This window comes from Passer montanus, unplaced genomic scaffold (genome assembly GCF_014805655.1).
Source record: "Passer montanus isolate IOZ18808 unplaced genomic scaffold, ASM1480565v1 scaffold1, whole genome shotgun sequence".
In the NCBI taxonomy this organism is placed as follows: domain Eukaryota; kingdom Metazoa; phylum Chordata; class Aves; order Passeriformes; family Passeridae; genus Passer; species Passer montanus.
The window spans coordinates 21,503,675-21,516,858 of record NW_024356504.1 but is presented as its reverse complement, the minus strand read 5'-3'; the positions used below and the strand labels follow the sequence as shown (position 1 = coordinate 21,516,858).

At 38.0% G+C, this 13,184-nt stretch overlaps 1 protein-coding gene across 2 annotated transcripts in view; it reads left to right on the top strand.

Moving 5' to 3' along the window:
• The window catches only part of NCKAP5 (NCK associated protein 5), a 354,162-nt gene that overhangs the window by 312,303 nt on the left and 28,675 nt on the right, over nt 1–13,184 (top strand). For both annotated transcript variants that reach the window (XM_039700287.1, XM_039700277.1), the window contains exons 17-18: nt 9,430–9,744; nt 11,902–12,038. In XM_039700287.1, the coding sequence (XP_039556221.1) occupies nt 9,430–9,744; nt 11,902–12,038 (452 nt within the window). The remainder of the gene's footprint in view (nt 1–9,429; nt 9,745–11,901; nt 12,039–13,184) is intronic.

Genomic DNA, 13,184 nt, shown 5'->3' with positions numbered 1-13,184 from the left:
TATGTTGTTTCAAAGCTGTCATCCTAATGGTGTTTTTTGTAGCACCACATAATGTGGCATGCATTTTTTGCAAAAAATAGAATTCCTGAAAAAAAAAATCTGAATTCATTTTTCTGGCTTCAAATCATGATGGTTTCTTACCAGCTCCTGCTTGCCTGCAGTTAGTTCCTCAGCTGGTTTGCAGCTGAACTTAGCTGCCAAAATGGAAGGATTATAGTGCACCTAAAAGTTACTTAAAGCTTTGTGCTGCTCTCACTCTGTTAATAAGTTTTCATTAATTAAGAAATAAAATCAGTTTTTAGTTCACGTGTGCATGTATATTTTAAGTGATTGTTAGCAGTACCCTTAAGTAAAGCCATCTGCAGGGCAAAACTAAAAATAAATTATTTAAAACTTCATTTAATATTCATGTGGCTTTAATTTCAGTATTTTTTTGTACTAACAAACAAAAAGCAGTGATGTTCCAGAATAAATATAGCAAGTTCTCTAGTGCATTTTCAAAACCCAGAGCTTCCTATGCACTTAGAAACTGGTCCATGTTTACCAGAGACAGCATTTTTGCTTAAAGCACTATCCCTAGTTGTATCTGTTGGGAATAGAAAATCAAAGAAAGTATCTCACTGTGAGTGAAACCAAACTCCAATTTATAAGAGAGTTGCTTAACAGCAAGTAAATCAGTGCTTCCATCCTGTTATCCTTAAATGCCTCCAGCCCAGGCATCAGTGAACACATGGAACATGGACCAGCCAAATGCTCCCCATGGGCACCACGTGCAGCCCATGTCTCTGAGATGCTAAGTGTGACCTCTTCACTTCTCTAACTGTGGTTTAATGCAGTTATTCTTAAAATAAACCAGCTGCCTCTAATAATACCAGCAAAACCCCAGTCTTAATGCTTCTTGTAAGTATTTTGCAGCTTGCTGTTAATTCCTGAAGAACCTCCAGAAAAGCTGAGTGGAGGTGTCTGTGCACAAGCATTGTTCATGGCAGGGATTGAAGGTTGGTTATGCTCTGACTGCCAAACATCCATGTCCTTGATCCTCATGGCAGCACTCCAGGTTTGGAGAACTGGGATTAGCTCTGTGTTTCCATGTGAAGAACTGGGACATAAAGCAAGAGAGATAAAGGCCTGTAGTGACATGGAAAAGGCATGGCTGAGGCAGCTCTTAGCACCTGGGTGGATAACAAACCATCCTGTTTACAGGCAGGATTTCTGAGAGCTGGGATGTGTCTTTCCTGTTAGAAGGGGAGCATCCATCCATTCCTTGAATGGGCCATCCCCAGGAAGGTGTTCCTGACACTGTGCAATTCCTGGCTCCCAACCCTTGCATTTCAGGGTTCTGAGAGAAACAGAAGGCTGTGCTCAGTGAAAAAGCCTGGGAATGCTCCATTCCTGCATGGCAGCAGACCTGTTGCTTACCGTGGATTCACACCTTGCTTGAGATGTGAGGACTTCTCCTTCTTCTCAGCTCTTACTCATCTGTAACTTTCTCAGAGATAGTTGCAAAGTTGTAAGGCTGATTGGGAATATAAAGCCAAAGGGAGATATAGAACCAGAAAAGAGGAATAGCTCCACAAAGAATTTCTATGCTGGTCTCACTGACAGCCAGGCTGCACCCAGTCTCCATTTAATTACCTTTTACACAGAGATTCAAGCTGCTCTTCAAATGAATTATAAGTCTCAATATATCTTTTCTAGTAGGACTAAAATAGTATCTATTCCTAATATCCTGTCTCCTGAGAACAGTGAGTAGATTTTTAGAAGGAAAATATAACAGCATAATACAAGAGAGATAATTCCAGGTGCCATTGGCTGTGAGACTTCCCCAGCTGGAAAACTGCACGTACACCTTTGTATTTAATAGAAAGTTAGAGATGTGGAGTAGAAAATTCAAAAAGTTATTCAAGTTCCTTCTCCAGCTCATTTTGTCCTCTTTAACAACACTATTCCACATAGCTTGCCACCATTACAAGCATGCCTGGAGGAGGATAGGAAGCATTTGTTGAAAAAAAAAGTCCATAGATAACTGCTAAATTGGAGTACAAGATCATTAGTATTCTCTAATAATTAAAGCTAATCTTGACTTACTAGTGGAAATGTATTTTAAGATGGGACTGGAATTAAAATGAGGCAGCAATTATCTGTTTCAACTCAGAAAATACACTTTAGATGGGATTGTGGTCATGGAAAACTGTGAAGACAGCTGACAGTTTCTGGGATAAATGACATATTGATGTTTGTGGGTTTTGCAAAATAAAGCATGACTAAGAAGAAAATAGAAAAACCACTGAATAAGTTGGTAAAGTCTGTATTTATTTAGTCTATTGTTATTATAAATAGGCATAAATTGTAATCCAAGACTCAAGTAGCATGAATGGAGTTCCATCGTTTGAGAATACACAGCACAGTCCTCCAATTTATCCTTCTTTAATATATGTTGGATAGAATCCCATGCCACCAGTGCAGTGCCCATGGGAGTATGGGTCCTTTCTAGTTTTACCTTGGATAGCCTTTGGGTTTTTTAATTTTATACACTGATTGTACCTCAGATCTAGATAGAAAACAATAATGCACTCATCTTTGATCAGCTGGATCAAATTATAGTGTAAACCCAGAAGGAATAATCTACTTTAAATTGACATCGATTTGGCAGAAATGCATTTTCATTTTTTTTGTGGTTGCTTTAGCATTGCAGATGAAGAGAAGGATGTGCAAATAAAGAGATCTGTTTTGCCATCTGTAGTTTAACTTCTTCCTGCCAATGCCACATGTAGCTTAAAGATGTTTATTAACTTTTGAAAGAATTTTGCAGGGACCTATCAACATTTGAAATAGTCTTCTGAAAAGAAAAAAAAATAAAAAGAAGAAAAAAAAAGGAAATTCTATTAATTTTTAATTTGGCATGTTTCAAAATGGTAGGAAAAACTGTACTCCCTTTGTGTTGCAGAAGAAAACCAGTAGATGTTATCTGGTTCCCCGTGACAGCTTAGTGGAAACTCTTCAACTTTCTAATGCAAAGAAAGGTAATTTGTTAGAATTTATTTATTCTGTTACTGATGGGAACTATGTCCTTCCATTTTTAATGTCCTGGATACTCCTTGAAGAAGGCCTATTCAGTGTTATTTACCTCTCAAAACCTGCCAAGGCTTGAGTCTGTACTTCTGAAAACAGCTTGCTGGAAATTTCCCAGCGAAACTGTTCTTGATACAGAGCTATTTTTGACTGATATTTTTTTCCTGAAAATGGCTGCTTTCTGTGGAGAATTCTGGTGGATACTTAAAGACTTCAGCTGAAATTTCTGTCAATCATGTACAGTTTTGTAGGCCAAAACTTGAAAATTTATGTGAGGAATATCTCAAACCAGCTGTAGTGGTGAACACAAGGGAGGATTCCACATTTTTCATGAGGTGGGATGCTTCTTTTAACGAAAATATGTCCCTGTGCTACTAGTATTATGCCTAGAAAGCCTGATGCAAGCAGAACTACCTGTGATCTTTCTGACATAAAATACATTTGTCCTCTTTGTTGATGTTTATTTTAATGTTAAGATAGATTTGCCATCGAGGTTAAGTTGGTGAACACAAGGGAGGATTCCACATTTTTCATGAGGTGGGATGCTTCTTTTAACGAAAATATGTCCCTGTGCTACTAGTATTATGCCTAGAAAGCCTGATGCAAGCAGAACTACCTGTGATCTTTCTGACATAAAATACGTTTGTCCTCTTTGTTGATGTTTATTTTTAATGTTAAGATAGATTTGCCATCGAAGTTAAGAAACATAAAGCCTCCAAATAGAAACTGTTTATGTGTCATTTGAAGTAGAAATAGGGTCTGTTTGCAGTAATTGCATCTGGTAGCCATCAGTGTGTTTGATGAGCAGCACCATGGTGGGGAATGGCTGAGGTTATTGAGCTGCTTCTGGAAATCCCAATCCCCCCAAGCAGCACTAAGAGGCAGCTGCCTTCTGTCACTCGTGGCACGAGTGGGTGGAGAGGCAGAACTGCAGTTACAGCACAGTAGGACCTGTAATTATTCCCTCTCCAGCCTGTAAGGCCTTTCCTCTGTGCCACCATCCAGAAATGTCTCCTCTTGTTATGCCTAATTCTTAGTAGGTGAATTGCCTGACCATTTTGTGTCATACTGTATTTATGCACAAATACCTGCTCAGTAGAACTGCTGATTGATGCCTTACTTTAACTCTGTGGGCAAAACTTGGCATCTTGTGGTTTCTGTAAAGATTTTTATGGATTGTTCAAGAATCATAGAAAAACTCACATTTTTTTTAAATAGGTGGTCAAAATAACCAGGAGTTATTTTATAGACTTCTCTGTAGTGTAACAGTCCCTATGTAAAGCAGGACTTGTATGTGATTTGTGAATAGACTGAGCATCTGTGAAACTCATTGAGGATGCAACATAAAAAGACTTTATTAAAATGTGAATCTTTACTTTACCTGAGGAAACATTATGAAACACTCCCCAGTTATTCACTTAAAGGTTTGTTTGCAATAACATGTGGTATTATATCCCCCTTAGCAAAAGCATATTTTCACGTTATTGAAGAAAAGTGTAATCAGAAGCTTTGTTTAAAAGATATGTCACCACCTTATGTCTTCTCTTTTATGTAATTCATGAAACCTCTTCATTATGTGCTAGGACTCAACCATAGGCTTGACTTTAGAAAGACTAACATATCCCTAATCTAAAAGTGGGATGGATTTTGCTCCACTGTTTGTTTTAATACTCTGTTTTGCAACCATCAATGTAGAACTTAATCAGGGCTGGACCCACATTTCTTATGTTGTGCTGGAAGCAATTCCCTTCACAGGAGCTGTTCTATGCTTCCTTTTATTTTTTCTCCCCAAATTGATTTTCCTTTCACATGCATTGTATGAAAAGAGGAGCAGAGAAGGGAAACAGCACAAACCAGTTCAGAGGGAGAGCTCCTCTCAGCCTCACAGTGACCCAGAGCAGCACTTCTGAAGGAACACAAAAGCAGGGTCAGCACTCAGCTTCCCTGGGTATTCTCTTCCAGTCTCCAATGAATGGTACCAAGGATGCTTTCTGAGATGGAGGTGATGTGTTTCTGATATCTTTGTGGCAAGTGTTTCAGAAGAAGTAAAAAAAAAAAAGTTGAAGAATAATTAGGTTTAATGATTTGTTGCTGGTATTTAAGATGCATTTTTAAATTATCTACGCTCAGGAGAATGCCCTAAAATACTTCAATTAATTCTAAGCTGTCAGTTCTTATCAGTGGGATATATTTACTTCTAACTCTTTAATTTTTGCATTTCAGAGGAAAATGTAAAAAAAACCTTACAGAATGAGCTGATAGACTTGTTTTCCCCGGTGCTGATCTGATTTTTAGAATTCCTGATACCTGCCAGCCTGAGCGTATATCCCTTTCCTACTCTCCTCCTGTGCAAACCCTCAGAGTGGTGCAGAGTTTCCACAAATCCTTTTTATTCTGTCTCTAATTTGGGTTCTGACCCTGTGTTGAAGAGACCTTGGTGACCTACTGACACCAGAAAATGTTGGTGAAGCCCCAGTGATGATGCAATATTGCCAAGCATTGTCCAGCTGCACAAATTTCTGTGGTGTCCAGCTGATGGAGCACATGAGCTGCAGGATCATCTTGCATGTGAAAATATTAAATTTGAAAATTATTGAGAAGTAGTTCAGAAAACTTTCAGAAAACTTTCTATGCAATGTTAACTCCTTTTTTTTCCTGTGGTTAAGAGGCTTCTTAACATTAAAGGTCTTCTTCAAATTTTCCACTGAGCTCTTACAATACCCTGTCATCAAGAGGTTCCCATGCAGTCAGGAGTTTCTTGACCTCCAGGAAATAGAAATTCTTCCTTGTTTCTGTTTTCAGTTTGGAATTGTTCCTCTACAGTAGGACTTCCAGGGACTTTATTTTATGTCCAGACTCAAATCCCCATGATGAGAGGGAGGGGAGGGGTTATTTCAGGCTTTCAGGCTTTTGATTCTAGTATGATTATTCAGAGAAATGGCTGATGATGAATCTATCTGGGTCCACTATAAAGCCAATACCATTATGTGAGCTTCTTTCTTCCTTGGCAGAGAAAGAGGAGGAAAAAAAAAATCAGAAACATGCAAGGAATTTGGCTGGTATGCCAGGAAGAATTCTCAAGCAAAAGTAATTAAGCTCATATATAACTCTTTCCAGACTTTAATGTTTCATGGAGTCATTTTTCATCTACTGAGTGGTACTGTCACAGCACCAGAGATTTAACTTTTACATATTTTCATTATGTAGTCTTGTGCAGCTCTTGCTGATAACAGTAATTTGAAGTGTCAGTGCAGCTGATGAAATCAGATGGGCCATGAAGCTGTTTGAAAGCTGTCACTGGGATGTATAAAGTACTTTTTATTTTGCAGTTGCTTCACAGAAATTTTTAAAAAACATAAGTTAATGTGTATTTGTTCTTTCAGTAATATAAATTGTTATGAAAGATACCCTTTTTTTGTTTGTATTATATAGATTTAGGGGTGAATTCATTACTATCAGTAATGAAAAATAAAAATCCACAAAGAATTATGGGGTTTCCTCTGGATTTAGGACTAGGTTTTTGAGGTTTATGTTCAACATAGCTGAGTCACAGAATTTTCTAAAATCTGTCTCTAAGTGACACAACAGGAGCTGCCAAGCACTGAGCACTTTGAAAACCAGACTCTTTTGTGGTTTTTCAGAACTAAAAATTGAGCTGTGTGAGCTGCTTTAAATATCTGTTTTCCACCTGGTATATTTCCTTTATCATGGATAAAGTCTCTCTGAAGGAAGAATATAATTGATTAAAACTATTTTCCTTTTAATTAAATGTGATACCACTGGTGTGCTCCTTCATCACTCTCCCAATTATTTTAGAAACAGCAGGAGACTGTATACTTTTGGAAATCTGTCCCTCAGTATTCATTTCTTTTGATTCTCTGCCATTGTTTTCATGGTCCATTCTTAGATGTACACAAGGCAATAGTGGGCAAGAGAAACCCATATGTCATTTTAAGAAACGCCCTCAGAAGATAAAAGTTTCCATCTTCCACTTCTCCTTAGCCAAGGCTGTAGCTTTGCTTTTTGATATGCATTTTGACCCTACTTAATTTTCCTGTAATAATTCAGAGGGAATGACTTTTCCATTTCTTAGAGAATGGCAAGAAAGGAAACAACACTAAAAGATCCTTCAGAGTCCCTGTGGAAATGGGTTTCAAATCAGGTCTCACTGACCATACAGACAGGAGAGGGGAGGCTCCTCAGACTTCTGTGGTTTTGTTTTCAGTTTACTCCCTCTCTGCCTGTTCAACACAACCAGGGTTGTTCAGATGTCATTTGGTTGAGAGGGAGATAAAAGAAATCCTTTTTTATTCCATATTTCCCTTTATTTGCTAACTCTCACCAACAGTCTTTAGTTGAAGAATTGCCTGTCCACAAGCTAACATGCTGTTTCAGCTTGATTATTTTCAGAAAATGACAAGAGCAATGCCTGGCATTTTAAATTGCTTTTCCACACTCCCACTTCTGTCTACGTATTTTGTTATTCAAAAACAAACAAAAAACAAAAAAACAGTTAGAGGAAGTATAGCTGAGATTAGAGGGTTCAGTAGATGGGATACCTCCTTTTGATGCAGCAGAACCAAATATAATTATCTTTATTTTGTCTTCATGCTTCCTGGAAAACCTTCAGCAACTTCAAAAATCATTATTATACATTAGCACAAAAATGTGATGGAAAATGCAGGTGTTAGCTAGGCATGGCTTCCACACCTTACCTCCTTTTACCTATGGAAATTATTGGCATGCAGTAATTGTGTGAGGGAAATCAGAGTCACTTACTGCCCTTTTAAAAGACAATGCACAGAGAATTTGCTGCTGCAGCTCACCCAGGCCCTGTAAGGTTCAGGTGCTCAATAGGATTTTCAGTCTTTTTTTGATCCTGATTGATGAGGATAAGGCAAAGAGAACCACATAAACATAGGCTGCTTCTCCTTTCTCAAGAACTATGAATTAGAAATACATATTTAATTTATCTGTAAGTAGTTTCTTACTTGTTAAGAAAAGCCCATTGAGATATTTAACAAGAATGACTATGGTAATGTTCTTAGTTCAAAAACAAATAGGCAAAACCCATAGGGGAGAAATATTTCCAAATTTTTGAGAGTATTAGAAACACCGCAGAGGAAAAATTAATGAAAATTACTTGAAAGAGAACTGCCAACTACAACAGACTTAAACAACAATTGGACATATCATAAAAAAAAATACTCAGAAACACATAAAATAGAGATGGAGAAGATATATTGAGCCGTGTTCTGCATCTCCTGCTAGAGTACAATTGTTCAGTGCAGTATATCTTTAGTCAAGTGAAGCCTTAAATTGTTCAAAGCAAAGGAAATTCCTCTGCTTCCTTTGGGATTGTCTGCCACAGACTTGAGATCTTGCTGTCAAGGGATGTTTCCAGACATTTAACCTAAATTATGCTCATTTTCCAACCATTAGTGCTCAAGTTCCCTCCTTGGTGTTTATAGCTCTCAGAAGGACCTTGCCATCACAGGCTCTTCAACATTGTTTTCCCCTTATAGAAACAAAAGGGAAGTCTCTGGAAACTGGTAGGGAATGAGAGGGCAGGGGGGTTGCCTGTACTGCTCAAATAGCAGTGAGCACACAGCTACACTTGCACCTTTCCCTGTTCCATGGTTTGTACAGCATCTTTCCAATAGGATGAATAAGCTGGAGGGTTGTGTGGGACCACAGTGCTTCCAAAAAAAAGTATTAAAGGTGCCAGGCATTGTGGACACTTACCCAAACTGGGATGTGCAGACCAGAATGTGACAAGGTAAACAAAGGCAGGGCTGTTTCTGTCCAGGAGATTTTCAGGATGCTCTGAGAGATGGGTATCTCTAAGAAATTCTGTAAATCTTAATTTTGTGTAAGAATGCATCATACATTTTGATTAATACCTTCTTGTGTGAGAAACAATTAGCAAAACACAGGTGTGGATATGCCAAACCTTCACAGAGAGTGGGTTTATGTTGGAAGGAATATATTGCACTACTCTATCCCTCACACTGGCACTCTCCAGACATTCTGTGGGCTTTCAAATGAAATTATTTTAAAATTTCATCTGTAATTGCTTTCCAGGACCTGCCCCACTTATCCATTGTCACACTGTTGCTCCAAAGCAGGCCAGTGTCAATGTTTTGGCACTTGTTTAATTTCATTGCATCTCAACAGGGATTTCCTTGATTTCAGTTAGACAAAATGTCAAAATCATTCCAGTGACAGGTAACAGCACACTCACAAAGTGCAAAATGTTTCCCTTCCCTTGAAGGTGCCCTTTTTCCCCCCTAGATCCTTTCCCTGGCTTTAAATGCCTTTATTTCCATCCCATCACACCAATTTCCTGTGCCTTAGAGTCTTGCTGCCAGATGAGGACGCTGGACAGCGGGATTGGAACCTTCCCCCTCCCTGACTCGGGGAACCGATCGACGGGCAGACACATTCCTAAGCAAGAGTCACCCTTGGAAACGGGAACCTTTGCAGCATCTGAGCAAGTTCCTCTTTCAGCTCCTTCAGTAAAAGCCAAAACTCTTGAGCGAGAAGTGCCTTCAGCAGCTAAGAGCCAGGAGCCCGTGGAAAGTGTAATTAGTCACTCAACATCTGATCCGGCCATGACTGCCAAAGGGATACGACCTTTTCAAAGTCGCCTTCCCAAACCAGCTTCCTCAGGTAAAATGTCAATTACACTGAAAATCGCATTATTTCTGCCTCGGCCTCTGTTTTGATTAGCAGGAATCCTGTAATAATGGCAATTGATAACAGAAATGTTAAATGCGGAGCAGAAGATACTCTCTTTATGAATGCATAAGGTTAACAAGTTTGTGACCCGAGCCATATGGAAATTTTGTTATAGAAAATACTTATCTGAGAAAGAAAAATTAGTTTAGTACTTAAAGCCTTTTCTCAAGAAACAGTACTTGAGGAAAAAAAACCCCACATGACAGCCTTGGAAGTTGACTTGAAAAAGAATATGGATGTTCAGCAATATTCAGGATCACACTGTACAAACTACAAAGCACAGCCATGTTGTGACATAGAAAAGATAAACTTATAAAAGACTTGCTTTTGATACTGGATTTGAGCTGAAGACTCATTTGGCCTCAATGCATAAATTCTATCCCACTGAATATACAGCCTTGTCCTCATACAAGGCTCTCATTACTTTACTACATCATACAAACACATTTCTGTATATGAACATAAAGTACCTGACTTTCACTTATGAGCTACATGTGTGTTTAAGTTATAAAACAAGAGCTGACAAAGGTATAAAAGGACTGGCAATCCATCAAAGCTCCAGAAAATAACTCTGTATTACTAAATAGTTCCATTGAAGTCTGTGCATTTTTTATAAACATTGACTGTTATATATGTTTTTAAAAGGCTTTGGAGTTATTAATATATATGTTAATAGCATTAAAAATCAGCATTAACAATAGGGAAATTTTCATAGCATAACAGATACAGCAGAAAGTACAGCAAAAGTGATTAGTTTAATGGAGAAGGGTATTGTTTTATCTTGACCAAATGCAATGTCACTCATTTATTGGGGTTATGGTGATTAGCACTTTGCGTTATTGCTCCTGTAGAAGTTGTGAGTATTTAACTTGTATAAATCTGTATCCCTCTATAAGAGAGATTCTGTGTAATTAGCATGTAAGGCTAAATATCAAGTTTGAGCTTAGTTTAAAGCCATCAAATGTATATTCTGCTACTGCGCTGACATATATTGAACCTAGGAGGAAAGAAGCCTCTCTTATATGTCCATAGGATGCATAACAGAATGTTTCTAATTAAACATCTCAGAACTCAGTTGATTTAGCAATGCTCCCAGTGCAGTATTGTAGTGCTATAATAGACTGCAAACACACATTGTGTGCTTTATTGCAGACTCCCTTGCTTGTTTCAAATCAAAGCTAAATAAAAGATATTTTAATACTTAGTACTTTTAAAATAAGTGTACTGTTAATTAATGGTACAGCTAAGAAGGATTCAGGAGAGAAATCTTAGTTATAGATTACGTGCTGCATGCTTGAATGGCCACATGTGTGACCTCAATTCAGCAGTGTGTTATAGAGTGGAGCCCATGATTAAACACTGTCATTATAACAAATTGAACAGAAACTGCAAGCATTGAATTGCTTCATAAGAAGTCAGTAGCAGTAAGATTGTTCTGATCTTAATGCTAATATTCACTGCACCAACCTTGTAGGGTTTGTATCTTAATTAAATTGTCATGAAGAGATGTTACAAAAAAGTAGTATACATCAGATGATGGGGTCAGCTCATTCTTTACTAGACTATCTTCATTCAATTCTCCTCTCCCTCACTTTCTCATCCAAATTACAATTATCACTTTATTTCATATGCACCATATATCTTCTTTGATGTTTCGATTTTGCATAGTGCAAATATAGCAAATAAAAAAGCTGGCTTTCTGCTAGAAAGGTACTTTCAATTATATTTATATTAAAAGATTGTTCTCTAAGAACATTAAATAGCAGAGGAGATCCTGAAATGCCTAGAAGTAGTTACTGAATGTTGTTTCTTTGTTGAAAGGGTATATATATTTTATAACTAATGAAGAGATTTAAATTCATGCCTTCCTCTTCCCTTGTTACCTGGAAAAGGATTTGGATGAAATTCTGCTACTTTAGTTAGAACTATTCCAGTAAGTTAGTAAGTTCTTCCTTTGAGTAGTAAAATATTATTGGACATAATGAAAGTATCACAATTTGCCCCCAGCTTTTACTGAATTATAATTGACACACTATCATGAAGATGCTGATGAGACCTAGAATTTAAATAATGTCTCCCTTAATTCAGGAATAATTAACCTTGCAAAGCAAAGTGAACATGAAGCAAGTTCTGTGACCTCTGCCTCATTAGAGCACACTGAAGAGACTGTGGAAAATAGAGAAGTTCTTCTGGAGTGGACCCCCAAGAAAACCACTAAACCAAAGGTATAAAATAAGTAGTGGCATCTCTTAAATGACATGGGTGCTGTGGCCAATGTAGAGGTATCAGTGTTTTAATGGCCAGTGTTTTAATATGGTGTGAAGAGTAACTAACAATCTAACAGCTGCATTTACTTCCTTACCCTTCGTTTGCTGTCTCATTATTTATCAGTAATAATAATACAACACCTAAAGGTTCTTTGTCCTCCTGGTTATAAAGGAGGACAAAGAAATTTGTTTCCTTTTCTAAAGAAAAAGAAAAGGGAAAGGAAAAGGAGACCTTTTAGAAAAGGAAATGGAGACCTTTTACCCTATTCTTCTCTTCTAGAATGTTGATCTTGTTTGTTGCTGTTCATGAGATAGGGATTGGGTATTTTTTCCCCAGGACTAGGTTTCCTTGTCTGTATGGCTGTGTTGTATGAGAGTTTGAGAGGTGCTATGGAAGTATTGTGAACAGGAAAATACTCTTCTAACATGTTTCTGTGGGGTTTTGGGACTACAGCTGACTTGCAATCTCTAATGCTGGGCATTCCTGGCTGCATGCAGGTATCCTCAGCTCTGCTTCCCTCTCCACAAGTGTGTGATTCCTAACAAAAGAATGTCCTTCTGCATCAGTTAAATACTGCAGCATGGATGGAAAGATGGGGAAAATATTATCCCTCTTAGAGAAACAGAATTAAAATCTCACTAGAGCCACCAGTGTAGGGGTAGTAGGTGGCATTTGTACATGCCATAACCCCAACCCTATCAGGCCTGGCTTCCCCCTGCCTGGTTTATGGGGTTTATTGTACTGAGCTGCTGCTCCTGAATGGTTTGAGCCTTCAGGCCTTCCATGATTAGAAGATGTCCAGAGCTGTCAGTGTTCCTCTTTATTCCCAGAAAAAAATCAATAATGCTGCTTCCTGGAAAGAGCTGGCACAGGAATCACCTGGGAACTAAGAGCTCTCCAGTACTGCAATATAATTATCAGGACAAGAGACATGAATTTAGGAAACAACTAAGGTTTAGTGGTGTAGAAATGGTTTATTGTCTACTGGTCATCCTAACTGTCTCTAGAGTTGCTTGCAGCAAACTGTTTGTGATGTGCTAATTTTGCATGTTACAAATACGCTATATTAAACATACTTGAGAACTACTGAAATTTAACTTGGT